This window comes from Squalius cephalus, assembly GCF_949319135.1.
Source record: "Squalius cephalus genome assembly, chromosome: 24".
NCBI lineage: Eukaryota > Metazoa > Chordata > Actinopteri > Cypriniformes > Leuciscidae > Squalius > Squalius cephalus.
This window is the reverse complement of record NC_137145.1, coordinates 847,576-874,029: the sequence shown is the minus strand read 5'-3', so window position 1 is coordinate 874,029 and position 26,454 is coordinate 847,576. Positions and strand designations below refer to the sequence as shown.

At 41.1% G+C, this 26,454-nt stretch overlaps 3 protein-coding genes across 5 annotated transcripts in view; 1 reads left to right on the top strand and 2 right to left on the bottom strand.

Annotated features, from left to right (window-relative positions):
- Positions 1–225: 225 nt before the first annotated feature.
- Positions 226–9,553, bottom strand: LOC307152259 (uncharacterized protein). Its single transcript, XM_079860745.1, has 4 exons — positions 9,465–9,553; positions 9,258–9,336; positions 8,117–8,307; positions 226–2,121 (listed from the first exon to the last, which is right to left on the bottom strand). The coding sequence occupies exons 2-4, from the start codon at positions 9,330–9,332 to the stop codon at positions 2,007–2,009; spliced, it is 381 nt and encodes a 126-aa protein (XP_079716871.1). The 5' UTR covers positions 9,333–9,336; positions 9,465–9,553; the 3' UTR covers positions 226–2,006.
- A 7,962-nt stretch (positions 9,554–17,515) lies between these two features.
- On the bottom strand, positions 17,516–22,776 carry LOC307152256 (putative transcription factor Ovo-like 1). Of its 2 annotated transcripts, none has more exons than XM_079860740.1 (4): positions 22,142–22,776; positions 21,343–21,533; positions 20,420–20,603; positions 17,516–18,907 (listed from the first exon to the last, which is right to left on the bottom strand). In XM_079860740.1, the coding sequence occupies exons 1-4, from the start codon at positions 22,230–22,232 to the stop codon at positions 18,597–18,599; spliced, it is 777 nt and encodes a 258-aa protein (XP_079716866.1). In that variant the 5' UTR covers positions 22,233–22,776; the 3' UTR covers positions 17,516–18,596. The 2 variants fall into 2 exon arrangements, with proteins under 2 accessions (XP_079716866.1, XP_079716867.1); XM_079860741.1 differs by having other exon boundaries at positions 18,176–18,907; positions 21,343–21,530; positions 22,142–22,370.
- Positions 18,818–26,454, top strand: part of vaspa (vasodilator stimulated phosphoprotein a) — a 31,300-nt gene continuing 23,663 nt past the window's right edge. Inside the window, exon 1 of one of the 2 annotated variants that reach the window (XM_079860720.1) lies at positions 18,818–18,839. The gene's annotated coding sequence lies outside the window, so the exon portion shown is untranslated. Of the gene's footprint in view, positions 18,840–21,451; positions 21,471–26,454 lie in introns of those variants that run through there. The other variant, XM_079860721.1, reaches the window with a different exon arrangement.

The following is a 26,454-nucleotide window of genomic DNA, read 5'->3' as shown; positions in this document are numbered from 1 at the left end:
CACACTGTGTTTACTTATCGGACTCATTTCGTAACGGTTTAGTTATTACTGTGCATGCTTGTACATCTGAATCTCAGATCAGGCTCTTGTTGAACATGAGGAAGATTCTCGCTGTGCTGGTGTTGCACTGCCTCCTTGTGCTCGTGTGAGGAACACACACACACACACACACACACACACACACACACACACACACACACACACACACACAATCCAGTACAAGCTCATGTTTTATAGTTTATTATGTCCAGAAACAGTCACACAGATCCAGTGTCAGACATTAAAACTGGCTTTATTGAGCACAGTCGTGTAGGGAAGACATGCTGTGCGTCACACTGAAAGTGTGTGTACAATGAAAAACACAAACTCTGAAACTCAAACCTTCTAACACTCATCTTCTGCACTTATAATAAACTTTATTCAATCTAACACAAACACTGCAAACATGTTCTTCCTCAGTATTTCTGTCTTGTTTTCCAGTAGGCTACTAATATCTAAACATTCTCTCTTTTTTTTTTTTTTTCAAGTAAATGAGTTTTATAATTGTAATATTTTGTATTTTTAGGGGATTTTATGGTAGTACATTATACTTATGCAGTAGTTATAATCTATTTATTCACTTTTTGAGCATAGAGGTGAGATCTTAAACTGTGGTAAATCTCGAATGCTTTGGAGCGACAGACTGAAGTTTGGTCTCTTTTTAAAGACGACACTTGGCAGATTATTGCTGAAGTGAAAAAAGTTTAAAAAGTAAAAAAAAAAAAAAAAATTTTAAGTTTAAGTGTATTATTAAAAAAAGCATAAAAATACTATTTTTAAGTTTTATATGAAATACATATTTTCCAAAACATGTTTTACTCTGAAACTGTGAGAAAATCAAAGCCTTGAATCTAAACGAGTTGTGCTCCAGATCTGAGGTTGAGATCTGAGTAAATGATCTTTCGGTGAGATGTTGTTCGGCTGCAGTTCCACACGCTTCCACTAGAGGAAACTCGTCATTTCTGACCGCGAACAGAACAAGTGTGGCTGTTTTTCAGGACCATTAAACCTGTTCCAGTCATGTCTATGATTGTGTTGTGTTCACACAGCAAGTGCCAAAACCTTTACCAACTCTCGTACCGTTCCAAAGAAGTAAGAAAAATCTAAAAAAGCTAAATGTTAAAATTTTCTCAACCTGTAATCTTTTATGAAAATGCATCAAAATGAAGTGAGTTTGTGCTTAAAACATGACTGAAGATATTTCCAATGGAGTCAGAAATATATACTTAATTTTAAGAGAAAACAAATTTATTTTTCTGGCAGATACTGCCAGATATTTGTTTGAAAATTTTAGTTTTAAGCACAAACTCACTTCATTTTGATGAATTTTTCATAGACGAGACTTAATATCTGAAGTAATTTTGCTTCTTCTCCAGTAAATGTATCTTGATTTAAGAATCTTTAGATATTTGTGCTGGAAAACAAAACCGAAATATTAAGAAGAAACATTATTTTTGTAGTCTAAACACTTTGATATGGTATTGATCGAATACTTTGATTTCCCGGTTATCAGAATGTGCATCGTGTGTGCACAAGTCTGAGACCACCAGAGAAATATATATTTACATCATGCATTTAGCAGATGCGTTTACATTGCATTGAAAGAATACTGTACATTTCCCTGGGAATCGAACCCATGACCTTGGCGTTGCTAGTTGCACGAAGAAAATACTTTTATTTTGCATTTTTCTTATTTTATATCAGTCTTACAATTGCAGTGAAATATTGAACTAACACATTCATCCAAAGAACATCTAGAGCTTCAGTCTGGCTGTCCGTACAAAGAGTCACATGATCAACGACACTTAAAAATTAGTCATATAGAAATCGAGCACAATCTGTTTGTTTTCTATTTTTAAAAATCCTAAAAGTTTTCATTTAGGCCTATAACTAGGTTTAAATCCCATATTTTCCAGTTGTGACTGAATGTAAATATCCTGATCTGTGCTGATGTTTCTGTTCGTCTCTCAGCCGGGGAAACAGGGCGGGGCTACGCGTGATGATGTAGGCGAAGGGGGCGGGGTCAGTCTGCTGTAGTCGATCTGAATGCTGGGTATGGATGAACGTTTAAAGCCAGGAACTCTGGAACAGATGAAGAAGAAGGTGGATTAATTTATTCACATGCTAGTAAAGCTTCACTGGCTGCGTTTACATGCACAGCTTTTGTTTCAGTCGGACTGAATTCATTCCGATTGATGAATCTGAACGTAGTGTTTACATGAACGCTAAACATGTGATTGGGTTAATGTGCGCGTTTATGTCACAAGCTTCAAATCGGAATATATTTTTTGACATGCGCACACGAATATACAAAGTTTCGTGCTATTTGCGCATAATAACCATTCTCATACACTGGTTCTTTATTTGTTTTAAACAGCAGACTTAATATTTATCCGTTTCTGGTCATGATTTGGAGACAGTGAGTGTATGAACCGCTGTATCAGAGAATGTCTAATAAGGGGAGAACTGCCACTCTCAGTAAACTTCCGGCTTCTGAACTGGCTGCAGTTCCACTCTGGCTCCACATGAGGGCGCTCACAGGACGAGTGCAGGATGAATGGAGGTCTATGGCGCTATACCCTTCAAATATATATCCTTCTATCATAAGGATATAATGTTTTGTCTAGTAATTTGAATGTTGTATTCGAAAGGAGATGCAAAGAAATTACACATTGCTGGGTGTTAGATGTTTTAGAGTCACTTATTTGCTTTAAAAAGTCTTTTAAAATGTCAATGACGTCACACACATCGTTCGACCAGAGATACTGCTTTACGGCAATCCTTCAGTCACTTTAGTGCTTTCAGCTCTGCACTTTCTTTTCTCTCGAGGCATACACAACACAGCTGACACAGGGAAACACACAGCACAGCTGACACAGGGAAACACACAACACAGCTGACACAGGGAAACACACAGCACAGCCGACACAGGGAAACACACAGCACAGCTGACACAGGGAAACACACAACACAGCTGACACAGGGAAACACACAGCACAGCTGACACAGGGAAACACACAGCACAGCTGACACAGGGAAACACACAGCACAGCTGACACAGGGAAACACACAGCACAGCTGACACAGGGAAACACACAGCACAGCTGACACAGGGAAACACACAACACAGCCGACACAGGGAAACACACAACACAGCTGACACAGGGAAACACACAGCACAGCTGACACAGAGAAACACACAGCACAGCTGACACAGGGAAACACACAACACAGCTGACACAGGCAAACACTTAACACAGCCGACACAGGGAAACACACAGCACAGCTGACACAGGGAAACACACAACACAGCCGACACAGGGAAACACACAACACAGCCGACACAGGGAAACACACAACACAGCTGACACAGGCAAACACTTAACACAGCCGACACAGGGAAACACACAACACAGCCGACACAGGGAAACACACAACACAGCCGACACAGGGAAACACACAACACAGCTGACACAGGGAAACACACAGCACAGCTGACACAGGGAAACACACAGCACAGCTGACACAGGGAAACACACAACACAGCTGACACAGGCAAACACTTAACACAGCCGACACAGGGAAACACACAGCACAGCTGACACAGGGAAACACACAGCACAGCTGACACAGGTAAACACACAGCACAGCTGACACAGGGAAACACACAACACAGCCGACACAGGGAAACACACAACACAGCTGACACAGGGAAACACACAACACAGCTGACACAGGGAAACACACAACACAGCTGACACAGGGAAACACACAGCACAGCCGACACAGGGAAACACACAACACAGCTGACACAGGGAAACACACAACACAGCTGACACAGGTAAACACACAACACAGCCGACACAGGGAAACACACAGCACAGCTGACACAGGGAAACACACAGCACAGCCGACACAGGGAAACACACAACACAGCTGACACAGGGAAACACACAACACAGCTGACACAGGGAAACACACAGCACAGCCGACACAGGGAAACACACAGCACAGCTGACACAGGGAAACACACAACACAGCCGACACAGGGAAACACACAGCACAGCTGACACAGGGAAACACACAACACAGCTGACACAGGGAAACACACAGCACAGCCGACACAGGGAAACACACAGCACAGCTGACACAGGTAAACACACAACACAGCTGACACAGGGAAACACACAACACAGCTGACACAGGGAAACACACAGCACAGCTGACACAGGTAAACACACAACACAGCTGACACAGGGAAACACACAGCACAGCTGACACAGGGAAACACACAACACAGCTGACACAGGGAAACACACAACACAGCTGACACAGGCAAACACACAACACAGCCGACACAGGGAAACACACAGCACAGCTGACACAGGGAAACACACAACACAGCTGACACAGGGAAACACACAGCACAGCCGACACAGGGAAACACACAGCACAGCTGACACAGGGAAACACACAACACAGCTGACACAGGGAAACACACAACACAGCTGACACAGGCAAACACACAACACAGCTGACACAGGCAAACACACAGCACAGCCGACACAGGCAAACACACAACACAGCCGACACAGGGAAACACACAACACAGCCGACACAGGGAAACACACAACACAGCTGACACAGGCAAACACACAGCACAGCCGACACAGGCAAACACACAACACAGCCGACACAGGGAAACACACAACACAGCTGACACAGGCAAACACACAGCACAGCCGACACAGGCAAACACACAGCACAGCCGACACAGGGAAACACACAGCACAGCCGACACAGGCAAACACACAGCACAGCCGACACAGGCAAACACACAACACAGCCGACACAGGGAAACACACAACACAGCCGACACAGGGAAACACACAACACAGCTGACACAGGGAAACACACAACACAGCTGACACAGGCAAACACACAACACAGCTGACACAGGCAAACACACAGCACAGCCGACACAGGCAAACACACAACACAGCCGACACAGGCAAACACACAACACAGCTGACACAGGGAAACACAACACAGCTGACACAGGCAAACACACAGCACAGCTGACACAGGGAAACACAGCTGACACAGGGAAACACACAACACAGCCGACACAGGGAAACACACAACACAGCCGACACAGGGAAACACACAACACAGCTGACACAGGCAAACACACAGCACAGCCGACACAGGCAAACACACAACACAGCCGACACAGGGAAACACACAACACAGCTGACACAGGCAAACACACAGCACAGCCAACACAGGGAAACACTCAACACAGCTGACACAGGGAAACACACAGCACAGCCGACACAGGGAAACACACAACACAGCCGACACAGGGAAACACACAACACAGCCGACACAGGGAAACACACAACACAGCCGACACAGGGAAACACACAACACAGCTGACACAGGGAAACACACAACACAGCCGACACAGGGAAACACACAACACAGCCGACACAGGGAAACACACAACACAGCTGACACAGGGAAACACACAACACAGCCGACACAGGGAAACACACAACACAGCCGACACAGGGAAACACACAACACAGCCGACACAGGGAAACACACAACACAGCTGACACAGGGAAACACACAACACAGCCGACACAGGGAAACACACAGCACAGCTGACACAGGGAAACACACAACACAGCTGACACAGGGAAACACACAACACAGCTGACACAGGGAAACACACAGCACAGCTGACACAGGGAAACACACAACACAGCCGACACAGGGAAACACACAACACAGCCGACACAGGGAAACACACAACACAGCCGACACAGGGAAACACACAACACAGCTGACACAGGGAAACACACAACACAGCTGACACAGGGAAACACACAACACAGCCGACACAGGGAAACACACAACACAGCTGACACAGGGAAACACACAACACAGCCGACACAGGGAAACACACAACACAGCTGACACAGGGAAACACACAACACAGCCGACACAGGGAAACACACAACACAGCTGACACAGGGAAACACACAACACAGCCGACACAGGGAAACACACAACACAGCTGACACAGGGAAACACACAACACAGCTGACACAGGGAAACACACAACACAGCTGACACAGGGAAACACACAGCACAGCCGACACAGGGAAACACACAACACAGCTGACACAGGGAAACACACAACACAGCTGACACAGGGAAACACACAACACAGCTGACACAGGGAAACACACAACACAGCTGACACAGGGAAACACACAACACAGCTGACACAGGGAAACACACAACACAGCTGACACAGGGAAACACACAACACAGCTGACACAGGGAAACACACAACACAGCTGACACAGGGAAACACACAACACAGCCGACACAGGCAAACACACAACACAGCCGACACAGGGAAACACACAACACAGCTGACACAGGTAAACACACAACACAGCCGACACAGGGAAACACACAACACAGCTGACACAGGCAAACACACAACACAGCTGACACAGGGAAACACACAGCACAGCCGACACAGCCAAACACACAACACAGCTGACACAGGGAAACACACAGCACAGCCGACACAGCCAAACACACAACACAGCTGACACAGGGAAACACACAGCACAGCCGACACAGCCAAACACACAACACAGCTGACACAGGGAAACACACAGCACAGCCGACACAGCCAAACACACGACACAGCTGACACAGGGAAACACAACTTTCAACTTTCGACCTATAACCCATGTTGAACTTGCAAAACCTACAATCAAATCTGAGATTTCTCAACGGCAATCGGGTGAAAGAGACACATTTAGCCGTCTAGCTCCATAGACTCCCATTCATTCTGCACTCATGGGCTATCGCCCCCAGTGGAGCTCTGGTGCAACTACAACCAACATTCAGTACAATCGGACTTAATAGGGAGTGGCCAGGCTCTCCATAGACGGGCTCTGGTTGTATCGTGCTGCTTGTTCAGCGCGTCACATGTCATTACGCTATTTCTACGTCACTACGCTATTTCTGAGTCATTGCACATGCGCAGTCCTTTCAGTTTCGGTTTACTTGTGTTTACATGTTCTCTCCATCGGATTAGAAAAGGAATAAACCACCCCTTACAATCGGATCGAAATCTCATTTGGATCGAGCTCAATCGGATCGATTAAAGGGTTAGTTCACCCAAAAATTAAAACTCTGTCATTAATTACTCTCCCTCATGTTGTTCCAGTGCCGTAAGACTGTCGCTCATCTTCAGAACACAAATGAAGATATTTATGATGAGATCTGAGAGCTGTCTCACTCCTCCATAGGCTTCTCTGTTACTGAAACTTGCCGGCCCAGAAAGAGAATACTGTTTGTGCGCAGAAAAACACAAAAATAACGACTTTATTCACCTCTTCATGTTCCTCTGAGTGAGTTCCCGAGAGCAACACGACGCATGCGCCAGAACTGAGGAGATGACGCTCACGATTGGATGTTAAAGTGTGAAAGGTAAGCCATTCATTGGTCAGGCACTTTTACGTTTTCTCGTTGGTTTCTCATGATTCGGAAATGCACAATTTAGAACCATTTTAAACATCGAGTCCCGTCTCCGTCCTCTCCTCAGTTCCTCATGCGTCTCGTGAACTCACTCAGGCCCACACGGAGGAACATGAAGAGTGGAATAAAGTCGTTATTTTTGTGTTTGTTCTCGTCGCTTGATAAACGTAAGGTTGAGCCGCTGTAGTCACTGGACTATTACAGAGAAGCCTATGGAGGAGTGAGCCAGCTCTCAGATTTCATCAAACATATCTTCATCTGTGTTCCGGAGATGAACGAGAGTCGTACGGGATTGGAACAACATGAGGGAGAGTAATTACTGACAGAGTTTTCATTTTCGGGTGAACTAACCCTTTAATGTGTTTACATGAAGGCTTTTCAGTGCGAGTGAGCCGTCAATCGCATTACTAACGGATTATTAGTTGGCATGTAAACGCAGCCGCTGAAGACGGGGGCAGTGATTGAGCCGATAGGTAACAGAATCCGGTGTGACGCCGGTACCGACCCGTCCACATGGGCCTGAGGCTGAGCGCTGCCGGCGGGGTCACCGGGGTCACAGGGGTCATGGAAAGGGTCGTCCTCCTCAGGGACGGGGTGTTCTCCGCTCTCCTCCGACGGCTCCACCACGATCGACGGCAGACGCTCCTTCAGTCGCGCCGCGGGGATCTTCATCTGCTCCGACGGCTCCGGGAAGATCTGCCGGGAAAGCAAAATGGAAGCGTTTCAGACACTGAGAGGAAAGAGCTGACGCTGCAGATCATGAGGACATTACAGTGATTATGAGCTTGGATGCATGAGAACCTGTTGTAGGAGACTCTGAAATAACATTAGGAACCTTTAAAACAGCAGAATAGAGGCACTTTTAAATGCTTTATAAGCTTTTCTGAGTGGATCATTCTTTTTGTAGGCCTAGATATGCAATCTGAACAAACATACAAAGAACTGGAATAAATATCTAAAATGTATATTATTTATTAAGCATAATAACACTTGCAGAGATGATGCACAGCATCTACTGGCTATTACTGTTAAAAAATGATTTTGACCAGACATATTATTTATCTTTTTCCACAAAATTACAGCAATCTGGCCCAAATACGTGATTAATAATTCCTTTATGATTCAACTCATAGAAGTGTAGATGTTTACTGTAGTGAAGTTCCAAACGTTTGCATATTTGCTTATACATGAGATAGAGCAATGGACATGCAAATAAGATGTACATGACATAAAAATGTTGTTATACTTTATTTTAAGGAGTCACTGTTACAGTGTAATTATATATTTTAGTACCGCGTAATATTAACTTCATGTACTTACTATAGGGTTAGGGTTTGGTTGAGGGTTAGTTGCATGTTATTATGCATAATTTACTGTTATTACTACGGTAAGTACATGTAACATATGTAACAAGGACACTGTATAATAAAGTGTTACCAAAATGTATTGTTGCTATTCCAGAGAAATTAGTGTTATACAATTTCTTTAAAAAATTATTAGATGCATTTGATGCTTAGCATTTCAAGCTGTAGATTAACAAAAACCTCCAACAAACATGAATACACACAGAGAAACACTAACTGAGACGAATGATTGGTCTAATATGAGATGTGTGTGAGATGTGTGTGTGAGATGTGTGTGAGTACCTGATGAGACGTGTGTTCTCCTCTCCTCTGCAGACGAAGCTGCTCCATGCTGGAGTCCTGTGGACCTGTGGACATCACACTACACACACACACACACACACACACACACAGAGAGAGAGAGAGAGAGAGAGAGAGTCTTACAGTTACTCTCTACTCATCCAAACACAAATACAAAAACGTGCACAAACGGTCTATGAGAGCCTTCACCTTCACGCTTCACAGGAACGCTGTGTGTGAGTGTGTGTGAGTGTGTGTGAGTGTGTGTATGTTTGCAGTGTCAGTGTTGAATCCGCTAGGAAAAGCTTTAATCCCTGTAAGATCCTAATGAGGGAACAGGTTTCATGCGTCACTGAATGACACAGCAGGACAGAAAGTGTGTGTGTGAGTGTGTGTAAGTGTGTGTGTGTGTGTGTGTCTGTGTCTGTGTGTGTACTTGTACAACTATCTTTGTGAGGACCAGTTTGAGTTTTAGACCAGTGGAGTGAGGACAGAGAGAGTAAAGAGGACATGTTGGCCGGTCCTCAGTTTCTGAGAGCCTTTAAAGGCTGTTTGAGGGTCAAGACTGGGTTTTAGGGATCAGGTTATAATGAGGTCAAGGGTCAGTTTAGGGTCAGGGGTCGGGTTAGGCACTCAGTTGTGATGGGTAAGGTTAGGGTAAGCGGCTAGAGATTGCATTGTGTCAATGAATGTCCTCATAAAGATAGATGTACAAGTGTGTGTGTGTGTGTGTGTGTGTGTGTGTTCTGTCCCTCTGATGAGCATTAGCAGGTCGAGAGCAGGATTAGCGGCTCTGGAGATTAAAGGTTCATGTCACACACACTTCCCGCACAGGGCTCGACACGCTGAACACACACACACACACACACACACACACACACAAACACACACATGCAGGACCTGTCGCTTGTGTAATGATAATGAATGCATTGATGATATCTTGATTAATGCCGATGACACAGACAGTAAGTGTGAGTTATGATCTTCAGTGTTTACATCTGCGCGTCTCCTTCTCTCTTTACTCTCTCTTTACTCTCTGTTTACTCTCTCTTTACTCTCTCTTTACTCTCTCTTTACTCTCTCTTTACTCTCTGTTTACTCTCTCTTTACTCTCTGTTTACTCTCTCTTTACTCTCTGTTTACTCTCTCTTTACTCTCTGTTTACTCTCTGTTTACTCTCTCTTTACTCTCTGTTTACTCTCTCTTTACTCTCTGTTTACTCTCTGTTTACTCTCTCTTTACTCTCTGTTTACTCTCTCTTTACTCTCTGTTTACTCTCTGTTTACTCTCTGTTTACTCTCTCTTTACTCTCTCTTTACTCTCTCTTTACTCTCTCTTTACTCTCTCTTTACTCTCTCTTTACTCTGTTTACTCTCTCTTTACTCTCTGTTTACTCTCTGTTTACTCTCTGTTTACTCTCTCTTTACTCTCTGTTTACTCTCTCTTTACTCTCTGTTTACTCTCTCTTTACTCTCTGTTTACTCTCTCTTTACTCTCTCTTTACTCTCTGTTTACTCTCTGTTTACTCTGTTTACTCTCTCTTTACTCTCTCTTTACTCTCTGTTTACTCTCTGTTTACTCTCTGTTTACTCTCTCTTTACTCTCTGTTTACTCTGTTTACTCTCTCTTTACTCTCTGTTTACTCTCTCTTTACTCTCTGTTTACTCTCTCTTTACTCTCTCTTTACTCTCTGTTTACTCTCTCTTTACTCTCTGTTTACTCTCTGTTTACTCTCTGTTTACTCTCTGTTTACTCTCTCTTTACTCTCTGTTTACTCTCTCTTTACTCTCTGTTTACTCTGTTTACTCTCTCTTTACTCTCTCTTTACTCTCTCTTTACTCTCTGTTTACTCTCTCTTTACTCTCTGTTTACTCTCTGTTTACTCTCTCTTTACTCTCTGTTTACTCTCTCTTTACTCTCTGTTTACTCTCTCTTTACTCTCTGTTTACTCTCTGTTTACTCTCTGTTTACTCTCTCTTTACTCTCTCTTTACTCTCTGTTTACTCTCTGTTTACTCTCTCTTTACTCTCTCTTTACTCTCTCTTTACTCTCTCTTTACTCTCTCTTTACTCTCTGTTTACTCTCTGTTTACTCTCTGTTTACTCTCTCTTTACTCTCTGTTTACTCTCTCTTTACTCTCTCTTTACTCTCTGTTTACTCTCTGTTTACTCTCTGTTTACTCTCTGTTTACTCTCTCTTTACTCTCTCTTTACTCTCTCTTTACTCTCTGTTTACTCTCTCTTTACTCTCTCTTTACTCTCTCTTTACTCTCTCTTTACTCTCTCTTTACTCTCTGTTTACTCTCTGTTTACTCTCTCTTTACTCTCTGTTTACTCTCTGTTTACTCTCTCTTTACTCTCTCTTTACTCTCTCTTTACTCTCTGTTTACTCTCTCTTTACTCTCTCTTTACTCTCTCTTTACTCTCTCTTTACTCTCTGTTTACTCTCTGTTTACTCTCTCTTTACTCTGTTTACTCTCTCTTTACTCTCTCTTTACTCTCTCTTTACTCTCTGTTTACTCTCTGTTTACTCTCTGTTTACTCTCTCTTTACTCTCTGTTTACTCTCTCTTTACTCTCTCTTTACTCTCTGTTTACTCTCTGTTTACTCTCTGTTTACTCTCTCTTTACTCTCTGTTTACTCTCTCTTTACTCTCTGTTTACTCTCTCTTTACTCTCTGTTTACTCTCTGTTTACTCTCTGTTTACTCTCTGTTTACTCTCTCTTTACTCTCTGTTTACTCTCTCTTTACTCTCTGTTTACTCTCTCTTTACTCTCTGTTTACTCTCTCTTTACTCTCTGTTTACTCTCTCTTTACTCTCTGTTTACTCTCTGTTTACTCTCTGTTTACTCTCTCTTTACTCTCTGTTTACTCTCTGTTTACTCTCTGTTTACTCTCTGTTTACTCTCTGTTTACTCTCTCTTTACTCTCTGTTTACTCTCTCTTTACTCTCTGTTTACTCTGTTTACTCTCTCTTTACTCTCTCTTTACTCTCTGTTTACTCTCTGTTTACTCTCTGTTTACTCTCTGTTTACTCTCTCTTTACTCTCTCTTTACTCTCTCTTTACTCTCTTTACTCTCTGTTTACTCTCTGTTTACTCTCTCTTTACTCTCTCTTTACTCTCTCTTTACTCTCTGTTTACTCTCTCTTTACTCTCTGTTTACTCTCTGTTTACTCTCTCTTTACTCTCTGTTTACTCTCTCTTTACTCTCTGTTTACTCTCTCTTTACTCTCTGTTTACTCTCTGTTTACTCTCTGTTTACTCTCTCTTTACTCTCTCTTTACTCTCTGTTTACTCTCTGTTTACTCTCTCTTTACTCTCTCTTTACTCTCTCTTTACTCTCTCTTTACTCTCTCTTTACTCTCTGTTTACTCTCTCTTTACTCTCTCTTTACTCTCTCTTTACTCTCTGTTTACTCTCTCTTTACTCTCTGTTTACTCTCTCTTTACTCTCTCTTTACTCTCTGTTTACTCTCTCTTTACTCTCTGTTTACTCTCTGTTTACTCTCTGTTTACTCTCTCTTTACTCTCTCTTTACTCTCTGTTTACTCTCTGTTTACTCTCTCTTTACTCTCTCTTTACTCTCTCTTTACTCTCTCTTTACTCTCTGTTTACTCTCTGTTTACTCTCTGTTTACTCTCTCTTTACTCTCTGTTTACTCTCTCTTTACTCTCTCTTTACTCTCTGTTTACTCTCTGTTTACTCTCTGTTTACTCTCTCTTTACTCTCTGTTTACTCTCTCTTTACTCTCTGTTTACTCTCTCTTTACTCTCTGTTTACTCTCTGTTTACTCTCTGTTTACTCTCTCTTTACTCTCTGTTTACTCTCTCTTTACTCTCTGTTTACTCTCTCTTTACTCTCTGTTTACTCTCTCTTTACTCTCTGTTTACTCTCTGTTTACTCTCTGTTTACTCTCTGTTTACTCTCTCTTTACTCTCTCTTTACTCTCTCTTTACTCTCTGTTTACTCTCTCTTTACTCTCTGTTTACTCTCTCTTTACTCTCTGTTTACTCTGTTTACTCTCTCTTTACTCTCTCTTTACTCTCTGTTTACTCTCTGTTTACTCTCTGTTTACTCTCTGTTTACTCTCTCTTTACTCTCTCTTTACTCTCTTTACTCTCTGTTTACTCTCTGTTTACTCTCTCTTTACTCTCTGTTTACTCTCTGTTTACTCTCTCTTTACTCTCTCTTTACTCTCTGTTTACTCTCTGTTTACTCTCTCTTTACTCTCTCTTTACTCTCTCTTTACTCTCTGTTTACTCTCTCTTTACTCTCTGTTTACTCTCTCTTTACTCTCTGTTTACTCTCTCTTTACTCTCTTTACTCTCTGTTTACTCTCTGTTTACTCTCTCTTTACTCTCTGTTTACTCTCTGTTTACTCTCTGTTTACTCTCTGTTTACTCTCTGTTTACTCTCTCTTTACTCTCTCTTTACTCTCTCTTTACTCTCTCTTTACTCTCTGTTTACTCTCTGTTTACTCTCTGTTTACTCTCTCTTTACTCTCTGTTTACTCTCTCTTTACTCTCTGTTTACTCTCTCTTTACTCTCTGTTTACTCTCTGTTTACTCTCTGTTTACTCTCTCTTTACTCTCTCTTTACTCTCTCTTTACTCTCTTTACTCTCTGTTTACTCTCTGTTTACTCTCTCTTTACTCTCTGTTTACTCTCTCTTTACTCTCTGTTTACTCTCTCTTTACTCTCTCTTTACTCTCTGTTTACTCTCTGTTTACTCTCTCTTTACTCTCTGTTTACTCTCTCTTTACTCTCTCTTTACTCTCTGTTTACTCTCTCTTTACTCTCTGTTTACTCTCTCTTTACTCTCTCTTTACTCTCTGTTTACTCTCTCTTTACTCTCTCTTTACTCTCTGTTTACTCTGTTTACTCTCTCTTTACTCTCTCTTTACTCTCTGTTTACTCTCTGTTTACTCTCTGTTTACTCTCTGTTTACTCTCTCTTTACTCTCTCTTTACTCTCTCTTTACTCTCTCTTTACTCTCTGTTTACTCTCTGTTTACTCTCTCTTTACTCTCTGTTTACTCTCTCTTTACTCTCTGTTTACTCTCTGTTTACTCTCTCTTTACTCTCTGTTTACTCTCTGTTTACTCTCTTTACTCTCTCTTTACTCTCTGTTTACTCTCTCTTTACTCTCTGTTTACTCTCTCTTTACTCTCTGTTTACTCTGTTTACTCTCTCTTTACTCTCTCTTTACTCTCTGTTTACTCTCTCTTTACTCTCTCTTTACTCTCTGTTTACTCTCTCTTTACTCTCTCTTTACTCTCTTTACTCTCTGTTTACTCTCTCTTTACTCTCTGTTTACTCTCTCTTTACTCTCTGTTTACTCTCTCTTTACTCTCTGTTTACTCTCTGTTTACTCTCTGTTTACTCTCTCTTTACTCTCTGTTTACTCTGTTTACTCTCTCTTTACTCTCTCTTTACTCTCTGTTTACTCTCTTTACTCTCTCTTTACTCTCTGTTTACTCTCTCTTTACTCTCTGTTTACTCTCTCTTTACTCTCTGTTTACTCTGTTTACTCTCTCTTTACTCTCTCTTTACTCTCTGTTTACTCTCTGTTTACTCTCTGTTTACTCTCTGTTTACTCTCTCTTTACTCTCTGTTTACTCTGTTTACTCTCTCTTTACTCTCTCTTTACTCTCTGTTTACTCTCTTTACTCTCTCTTTACTCTCTGTTTACTCTCTCTTTACTCTCTGTTTACTCTCTCTTTACTCTCTGTTTACTCTGTTTACTCTCTCTTTACTCTCTGTTTACTCTCTGTTTACTCTCTCTTTACTCTCTGTTTACTCTCTGTTTACTCTCTTTACTCTCTCTTTACTCTCTGTTTACTCTCTCTTTACTCTCTGTTTACTCTCTCTTTACTCTCTGTTTACTCTGTTTACTCTCTGTTTACTCTCTCTTTACTCTCTGTTTACTCTCTCTTTACTCTCTCTTTACTCTCTGTTTACTCTCTCTTTACTCTCTCTTTACTCTCTTTACTCTCTGTTTACTCTCTCTTTACTCTCTGTTTACTCTCTCTTTACTCTCTGTTTACTCTCTCTTTACTCTCTGTTTACTCTCTGTTTACTCTCTGTTTACTCTCTCTTTACTCTCTGTTTACTCTGTTTACTCTCTCTTTACTCTCTCTTTACTCTCTGTTTACTCTCTGTTTACTCTCTCTTTACTCTCTGTTTACTCTGTTTACTCTCTCTTTACTCTCTCTTTACTCTCTGTTTACTCTCTGTTTACTCTCTCTTTACTCTCTGTTTACTCTCTGTTTACTCTCTGTTTACTCTCTCTTTACTCTCTCTTTACTCTCTCTTTACTCTCTTTACTCTCTGTTTACTCTCTGTTTACTCTCTCTTTACTCTCTGTTTACTCTCTGTTTACTCTCTTTACTCTCTCTTTACTCTCTGTTTACTCTCTCTTTACTCTCTGTTTACTCTCTCTTTACTCTCTGTTTACTCTGTTTACTCTCTCTTTACTCTCTCTTTACTCTCTGTTTACTCTCTCTTTACTCTCTCTTTACTCTCTGTTTACTCTCTCTTTACTCTCTCTTTACTCTCTTTACTCTCTGTTTACTCTCTGTTTACTCTCTGTTTACTCTCTCTTTACTCTCTGTTTACTCTCTCTTTACTCTCTCTTTACTCTCTGTTTACTCTCTCTTTACTCTCTGTTTACTCTCTCTTTACTCTCTGTTTACTCTCTGTTTACTCTCTCTTTACTCTCTCTTTACTCTCTGTTTACTCTCTGTTTACTCTCTCTTTACTCTCTCTTTACTCTCTCTTTACTCTCTCTTTACTCTCTCTTTACTCTCTCTTTACTCTCTGTTTACTCTCTCTTTACTCTCTGTTTACTCTCTCTTTACTCTCTGTTTACTCTCTCTTTACTCTCTCTTTACTCTCTGTTTACTCTCTCTTTACTCTCTCTTTACTCTCTCTTTACTCTCTCTTTACTCTCTCTTTACTCTCTCTTTACTCTCTGTTTACTCTCTCTTTACTCTCTGTTTACTCTCTGTTTACTCTCTCTTTACTCTCTGTTTACTCTCTCTTTACTCTCTGTTTACTCTCTCTTTACTCTCTCTTTACTCTCTCTTTACTCTCTCTTTACTCTCTCTTTACTCTCTCTTTACTCTCTGTTTACTCTCTCTTTACTCTCTGTTTACTCTCTCTTTACTCTCTGTTTACTCTCTGTTTACTCTCTCTTTACTCTCTGTTTACTCTCTCTTTACTCTCTGTTTACTCTCTCTTTACTCTCTGTTTACTCTCTCTTTACTCTCTCTTTACTCTCTGTTTACTCTCTCTTTACTCTCTGTTTACTCTCTCTTTACTCTCTGTTTACTCTCTGTTTACTCTCTCTTTACTCTCTCTTTACTCTCTGTTTACTCTCTGTTTACTCTCTCTTTACTCTCTCTTTACTCTCTGTTTACTCTCTCTTTACTCTCTGTTTACTCTCTCTTTACTCTCTGTTTACTCTCTGTTTACTCTCTCTTTACTCTCTCTTTACTCTCTTTACTCTCTGTTTCTCCAGTTCTGCATCTTTACATCAGTCACTCCAGCATTATTCCTCTACTGTTGTTTCCTTTAGGAACTTATCATCTATTTTTATTATGTATATAAAAGTTTAGCCTCCTCTCCATCCACATCACATGCTGCTGGTGGTGTGTGTGTGTGTGTGTGTGTGTGTGTGACTGAAGGGGTGTGTGGTTGTGTAACACACCACTAGAGGGAGACAGACGACACACACTCTCTCAGGCTGGTTTGCGGATCCTCATTGAACTCAAATACAGTGTTTTCATAAATAATGCCAAACCTGATTCCCTCATGAACAGAGTTAGTGTTCTAGTTTACCGCAGAAACTCCTTTACTTTAGAGATGATTCACATGATGTAAAAACTGGCACAACAAAATTCAAGTCATTTATTTTTATTCAAAATTCAAGTCATTATAAATGTTTATTTTTAGATCATTTGATTTTTTTACTGAAATTCAAGACATACTGATTTTGAATGTTGTTGTTTTTTACAGTGTGTCAAAAATAAGCTTTCTGCACAGACAGACAGAAAGAGGAGAGAGACTATATCTGACAGTTATATAGTTACTCTTGTTGTGTGTAAAGTGTATTCTGGCAGTACAGCAGTGAAGTGTGTGTGTGTGTGTGTGTGTGTGTGTGTGTGTGTGTGTGTGTGTGTGTGTGTGTGTGTGTGTGTGTGTGTGTGTGTGTGTGTGTGTGTGTGTGCAGCAGCAGCATAAACATTCAGGACTTTCCTCTGAAAGGGTGTAAAAGAATCAAGTTTATTGAGGACAGAGAGACGACATGCAGCAGATCTCACCGCTCGTGTTGTGTCCAGAAGACAGGGTTAAACAGTGTGTGAAAGAGTACGCATTGTGCAACACAAACATAAGTATGTACATCGTTGTCATCTATGCTGCATGTTTAATTCCTCGAGTGCTAAAATATAGGGATGCACGATATATTGACAGTGTCGGCTGATATATGTTCAACATGTGCAGCGCGAGTCTGTCATATCGGCTACAGAACATTATAATGAGAACTCATAATTGTGTGTTTGGGACGTGGCTTTTAATGGTGAGACTTTTGTTTTTGTAATCAGGCTCTCAACAATTATATCAAAATTTGGATTTAGATTTATCTGCCAATATATCGTTTATCGGCTTTCAAATACAAAGAATTATCGGTCTGGGCCAAAATTTACATATCGTTGCATCCCTACTAAAATAAATACAAAAATATGTTCAAACATTATGTGAATGTTCTTCTGAAACAAGTAGTAACATTTAAAAAATGTAAAAACTGAACGTTTCAGGGAAAAAAACACTCCTGTTTTGTGTGAGAACATTATTAAAGAGCAGATAACGTCGAACGAACGTTCTGTTGACTTTACTGGAAGAACGTTTGTTCATACTTTAAGAGCTTTGGCTTTTAATGGTGAGACTTTTGTTTTTGTAATCAGGCTCTCAAAAATGATATAAAAATTTAGATTTAGATTTATCGGCCAATATATCGTTTATCGGCTTTCAAATATAAAGAATTATCGGTATCAGCCACAATTTACATAACAGTGCATCCCTACTAAAATAAATACAAAAATATGTTCTATGAACCCATTAAGTTATGAAAATGTTATTTCTAAATGTTCAAACATTATGGGAATGTTCTTCTGAAACAAGTAGTAACATGTAAAAAATGTCAAAACATCCAGCTGAACGTTTGCGGTAAAACCGCTCCTTGAACGATGTTTTGTGAGAGAACGTTATTAAAGAGCAGATAACGCTGAACGCACTACATCTACTGACGTTACTGTCGGAGGGTTTGAGTGTCTGATGCTCGTTCACATGTAGAGGCCGGCGGAGGGATACAGCACGAAGGGCCCGATGCCGTGGCCGGACGGGTTCTCCAGCAGGTGTTTGCGGTAGTAGCGGCGCAGGGCCGGGCTGCTCGGGTGCTGCTGTCGCACGTGCAGGAAGTACTCGTCGGGCCGGCTCGAGGTGAAGCCGCAGTCCTCGCACACGAAGATCTTGGAGCGCCGCTGCCGGTACGCGTACTGTTGCCGCACGCCGTGGATCTTCCTCAGGTGAGACTCCAGAGAGCAGCGCTGAGTGAAGGCCTTCTCACACAGATCACACCTGTACGGGCGGATACCTGCACACACACACACACACACACACTCAGAGCTGAGAACACACACCGTCTCCGATACAACTGCGGTCGCTAAGATTAAGCCTGTATAATCAGCAAGGATGCATTAAATTGATCATTTATAAAGATTCTATGCTCAAAGAATCATTAAATTGCTCAAAAGTGACAGTAAAGACAATTATAATGTTACAAAATATTCTATTTCAAATAAATGCTGTTTTTTTATTTTATTTTCATCAAAGAATCATGAAAAATAAAATGCATCACAGTTTTCACCAAAATATGAACTGTTTTGAACACTGATAATAATCATAAATGTTTCTTGATCATCAGATCATCATATTAGAGTGATTTCTGGAGGATCATGTGACACTGAAGACTGGAGTAATGATGCTGAACATTCAGCTTTAATCACAGGAATAAATTACACTTTACTGTATATTCATATAGAGAACAGCTGATTTACATTGGAATAATATTTGTTATATTGAAATAATAATAGTATTTATTATCAAATAAACACAGCGTTGGTGAGCAGAAAAAACATTAATAAATCTCACCGACCCAAAGCAAGCAGTCTATGGCGATACATCCAGTTCTGTACAAATATATGTTTGTGCCAATGTTCACATCAAGGATGATAACTATATAATGATAAAGATATTGTTCTATGTATAAAAGAACAACAGAGTCACATCGCAACTATAACAATAACGATACTTTCTTAAGTACTTTCAGCCAATTAGAATCCATCGTGCTTTAAAGAGCTTGAGCATTTAAAGCGACAGACAATAAACAGATATCATGCTCTGGTGTGACGCTGATATAGTCATCGTTCCTGTTAGCCTTTTATTCTACCGGTCATGCTAAAGGGGTGGTTGATTATATATGATTTGACTTTTCTAACTTTAGTTAGTGTGTAATGTTGCTGTTTGAGCATAAACAACATCTGCAACACTCAAAGTTCAGAGCAAAGGGAGATATTTGCTTTTACAGAAATCACTTTTTAAGGACTACAACAAACGGCTGGTAGAGACTACACCACATTCCTCTCGGGTTAGTGACATCACCAACCCTAGAATTTACATAAACCCCGCCCCCGGAACACGATTTATAGATTATCATGACAGAATATGCTAATTAATGACTAGAAGATAACTACACATCAGCTGCATAAACTCATCAACTAACCATTCAGAAATGTTGTCTACATGTTGTCACTTCTTCTTGAGTCTCTCCATCATTGTCTGACTCCGTTTGAACATAACAAGCTGTTGAAGCTCCGCCCCCTGCGCCGGGAGCTGCAGCTCATTTGCATTTAAAGGGACACACACAAAAACGGTGCGTTTTTGCATACCCTCAAAAAGTGACAATTTTAACATGCTATATAAAAATATCTGTGGGGTATTTAGAGCTAAATCTTCACACACACACTCTGGGGACATCAGAGACTTATTTTACATCTTGTGTTAAGGGCATTATACCACAGCTTTAAATGTAGTCTGGTTTTCTCACCGGTGTGTGTGCGCATGTGTCTCTTGAGGTCGAAGGTGTCGTTGAAGCCTTTCCCGCAGTATCTGCACGGGTGTCTCTTGATCAGACTGTGACACTTCAGGTGTCGCGTTAGCATGCGCTGGAGCGGGAACGCTTTATGACACACCGAACACAGAAACTCAGACGAGCCGCCGGATTCACGCGCCTGTATCAGAGGAACACATGTGCAGGTGTAAACACTCACTGTTCTCTGGAATTAGACCAACATCCAACTGAAGCGCTCCATGAGCAATGCATTCATAACGCTTATTACAGAGAGGAGCCTCGTTTATAAGAGCCGAATCAAATTGTTACCGAGAAGTAAAAAAAAATTATAGTATTGTATGCGCTGCTGTTGAACACTTCTCCTGAGGCGTGATGTGTGTGTTAATGTTCTCTCAGCGCATGATAACAGCAGAACTCGTGATCTGAGGAAATATGATCAATAAGGCCTTTCTGTTTCCATTCAAAATATAAAGCAATTAAAAATACTGTTTGGCCAGAGGAAAAGATTGAGAAAAACTTTCTCTGAAATGTATTTTATATTAGAATATTTGATTTATTTATTGAAACACAAGGCACGGATCGGCTACTAATGTGATGCACATCCGTATCTCATACTCTCCTAATGTCTCGTACTGTTAAACATGGGATCACGTGGCTGAATAATCATATGCAAATGATATGCAGATGAGGATATGCAGAATATGGTTATTTCGGGGAAGAGACGCATGTTCACAGTCTTCCTCTGACTGGGGTTTATAAAGGGAATCTTACGCTTCTATAGATCCTACACACAGTTAGCGAGGCCTGAGGTAACTCTGAGCGAACGCTCTGTTAATGTTACTGGATGAACGGTTGTTCGTATGCATGTGAGGATGTGAGATGTGTATGTTTGTCGACACCTTGTTCAGCGGTGCTGATGTTAATGCAGCGGGAGGAAGAGGAAGAGGAAGAGGAAGAGAACTCTGAGACGCCTGAACTCTCTCCATCCCATAATCCTCTCTGCGACGCTCCAGAGCTTCAGAAGCAGGTGTGTGTTTATGGACGCGCTCCGACACTGATTCCAGACCAGCACTGTGTGTCTGTACAGCTACTGAAACACACACACACACACACACACACACACACACACACACACACACACAGGTTTTTTGTTTAGTTTTCAACACAAAAAAATAGTAAAATATGATCAAATAAAATATTTTTCTCAGGCTTTTTGTTTTGTTTTCAGTACAAAAAATATTCAAATATTTTTTCTAAGGTATTTTGTTTGGTTTTCACAATTTGTTTTAAAAGTATAATAAAATATTATAAAATTTGGGTTTCAGCACCTATATATATATATATATAGGCTATATTATATACATAATATTACATATTTTACTACCTCAGTCAAGTTAGCTTTATTTCTACATTAATGAATGATACATTATGGGAACATTACATTGTATCATTCTTCAGACATTATGGAATGTTACATTTGAATGTTCTCTGAACATTCCAAAAAAAATTGTTACATTTAAAAAACGGCAGATGAACTGAAATCATTCCATGAACGCTATATAAATAATGTTTTGTGCTAACGTTTTGAGAAGATTATTAAACACCAGATAACTTTGAACGAATGTTACTGCAGGAGCGTTTGTTCATAACTCTGAGTAACTGATGCGCAGGTGTTCAGGTGTTCAGGTGTTCACGTACCTGCGGTGGGCCCGAGGCTGAGCTCCGGCTCCTTCCACTGCCATCCTCCACACATCGCCTGCTTCCTCTTCACCAGGAACGAGCGTGGCATCCTGGAGCTCCTCTGATGAAGTCCACTGTACGGTGTCTGGAGAGTGAATCTCAGCGCGGAGGATTTCCATATCTCTGGAGAGAGGACACACCTGTGCGTGCGCGCGCTGCTTTAACTGCTGCTCCGCTGGTTTGCATGCCAGGTAGAGAGAATCTGGTCTCCTCATTTAACTGGACCTGCCATGCAAATGCAGCCGCGGCTGAAGGGCTCGGCGCTCTAACAGGAGCCGCGCACTAGGAAAATCATGCTTTTATTTCACGTTCCACTTGATTGTCTGTCGGGTTTATGTCACCCAAACTGGGACAAAGACGATTCAAATGTGCTTCTTTACTGTTGACTCTCTGTTAACCCGCCGGTGGAAGAGCTTGAAAGGCTTTAGTGCGGACAGGTGTGCTTTTCTTCAGATCTTCAAAAGCTTTCTATCAGTTATCCGTCAGTCCAACTGTGCATCAGCTCGGGGGTTACACTGGACATGTCAAATACAACTTACTCTGCTCATTTTCATTTCACTTCTTATACTAAAATAACTCAAACTGAAATAGGAATGAAAAAAAATCATATTTTGTTTATTTATAAAGCGCCTATCAAGACCTCAAGGTCGCTTAAAAAGATGTTTTATACTAAAATAACTCAAACTGAAATCATTTTTTTTTAAAATACAAATAAACACTTAAAAAAATTAAAAAATGATTTATAAAGCGCCTCTCAAGACCTCAAGGTCGCTTTACAAAAATTTGTAAAAGTAATAAGAATCTATAAAAAATACAAATAAACACCCAAAAAATATTTAATTATTTATTTGTATAGCACCTTTCAAAACCTCAAGGTCACTTTACGAAAATTAATAAAAGTAATTCAAATTAATATGTAACTAATTAAAAATATTAATAAAACTATAACGAAATGGCTCCTTTTGTGAACATTATAGCCTACATTAGTTAACAATTTTAAAGCATTTATTAGTCTTAGTGTTATTTTAAACATTTACTAATACATTTCTAAAATCAAATTTTGTATGTGTTAATATTATTCAGTGGACATGATCTTACTATTAATAATGGTGAATAGTAGGTTAGGTTTTATGGCTTTAAATGTTGAATGCATGGCAAAATAATGTATTTCTTCCTCAGTAGTTTTGCTTCCGATTCAAATATCTAAACATCTTTAAATCAAGAAACATTTTCTCAAGATACAAATGCAAAAATCTTGAAACGCTGGACAAAATGAAGCAAGTTTATGCCTTTGCTACAACTCACGGTGTTTTTCTTTTGACATTTACGTTTAGAGAAACATTGGTCAAATTCTTCCTTAAATGTCCTTTAATTGGTCTTAAAGGGTTTTTTAAAGTCTTGAACTGACCATAAGCCTGTGTATTCCTCATGATTATGCTGGTTATTATAAAGTGCGGAAGGAAATCAGTGACACTATAATAACTCTCAGTGTGTCATTATGCAAACTGTAGGAAAGTCTGTATTACTAGATTACATGCATCTGTGTTTCTGGATGCTGATAGCGTCTCACACACACACACACACACACACACACACACACACACACACACACACACACACACACACACACACACATACACACACACACACACTAACCCGACCCCTAAACCAAATATGTCCTCAAAATTAAGTAGGTACAGTCCACACACACACACACACACACACACACACACACACACACACACACACACACACACACATGAAAAACAGTCCACACACACACACACACACACACACACACACACACATGAAAAACAGTCCACACACACACACACATGAAAAATAGTCCACACACACACACACACACACACACACATGAAAAACAGTCCACACACACACACACATGAAAAACAGTCCACACACACACACACACACGAAAAACAGTCCACACACACACATACATGAAAAACAGTCCACACACACACACACACACACACATGAAAAACAGTCCACACACACAATATATATATTTATATAAATACACACACACACACACACACACATGAAAAACAGTCCACCCCCCCCCACACACACACACACAAACATACACACACGAGAAGCAGTCCGTCCACACACACACACACACACACACACACACACACACACGAGAAGCAGTCCGTCCACACACACACACACACACACGAAAAACAGTCGTCACACACACACACACACGAAAAACAGTCCACACACACACACACACACACACACACACACACACACATGAAAAACAGTCCACACACACACACACACACACACATACATGAAACAGTCCACACACACACACACACACACACACATGAAAAACAGTCCACACACACACACACAATATATATATATAAATACACACACACACACACACACACATGAAAAACAGTCCACACCCCCCCCCCACACACACACACACAAACATACACATACGAGAAGCAGTCCGTCCACACACACACACACACACACATGAAAAACAGTCGTCACACACACACGAGAAACAGTCCCCCCCCACACACACACACACGAGAAACAGTCCACACACACACACACACACACATGAGAAACAGTCCACACACACACACACACACATGCAAAACAGTCCACACACACACACACACACACACACACACATGAGAAACAGTCCACACACACACACACACACGAGAAACAGTCCACACACACACACACACACACACACACACACACACACACACACACATGAGAAACAGTCCACACACACACACACACACACACACACGAGAAACAGTCCACACACACACACACACACACACACACACACACACACACGAGAAACAGTCCACACACACACACACACACACACACACACACACACACATGAGAAACAGTCCACACACACACACACACACACACACACACACGAGAAACAGTCCACACACACACACACACACACACACACACAGGAGAAACAGTCCACACACACACACACACACAGGAGAAACAGTCCACACACACACACACACACACACACACACACACAGGAGAAACAGTCCACACACACACACACACACAGGAGAAACAGTCCACACACACACTGATTTGCATGTGTCTTTGAGCTGACCTGCTCAGACATGAAGAGGAACACGTGTTTGACTGTTAAATGTCTCTGTGTTGTTGAACCACACCCGCTGACACACTCCACATTCACATCTGTATTAATCACTGTAACTACACCAGCCTGTGTGTGTGTGTGTGTGTGTGTGTGTGTGTGTGTGTGTGTGTGTGTGAGAGTGTGAGTGAGTGACTCTAACAGCAGAACTCATTTGGATAGGGTCAGGGTTACGCTAGAGCAGGTGTCACCAACCCTGCTCCTGGAGGGCTACTGTCCTGCAGACTTTAGGTCCAACCCTGTTCCAACACACCTGCCTGTAATTATCAAGCAACCCTGAACAGCTTGATTAGCTGGTCCAGGTGTGTTTGATTGGGGTTGGAGCTGAAATCTGCAGGACTGTAGCCCTCCAGGAGCAGGGTTGGTGACACCTGCGCTAGAGGAACAGTGAGTCAAACACCAGCGCTAGTTTTGAATGTTCGGCTGGTGAAACTCATGAAGCTGCTTTAAATAACAGCATCTGACAAACGCGGGAACGCGCTTCTAATAACGCGAGATTGCGCGACACGCGCAGCTCTGTAGATTTAATGCACTTTCGTGTGTTTGTTTTCCATGTTTTTGTTTAAATGCAAAGAGCAAATGAAAGGATAATCATCTTTGCATTCATTCTAACGCTTTCAGAACTTTAGACTGATGGCATCACTCCGTTCTCAGGTCAGCGCTGTGACGTCACCGTATGCAAATGAGCCGAGCGGAAGGACACGCCCACAGCCGTTCCAGTGTGTTTCTGCCTGCTGTGTTTACAGTAATTCAAGTGCTGCTCTTTTCACACATATACATGCATTTATATAGAAATAATATATATAGTTAGTGAACAGATAAACTGATCCGGAAATAAATTATTTCTATATAAATACATTTATATGTGTGAAAAGAGCAGCACTTGAATTACTGTAAATTTACTTCAGATTTTGACTACTGTGTGTATAGCCTATACAGTAGTAGTGGATCAAAAAAGTTAATCAAATATGTCCTAAGACAAGAACGGGTATTGTTCAAAATTCATGTATAACTTTGATGAAATGTTTTGATCCACTTTAAATGCTGACTACTGTACACACACACACACACACAC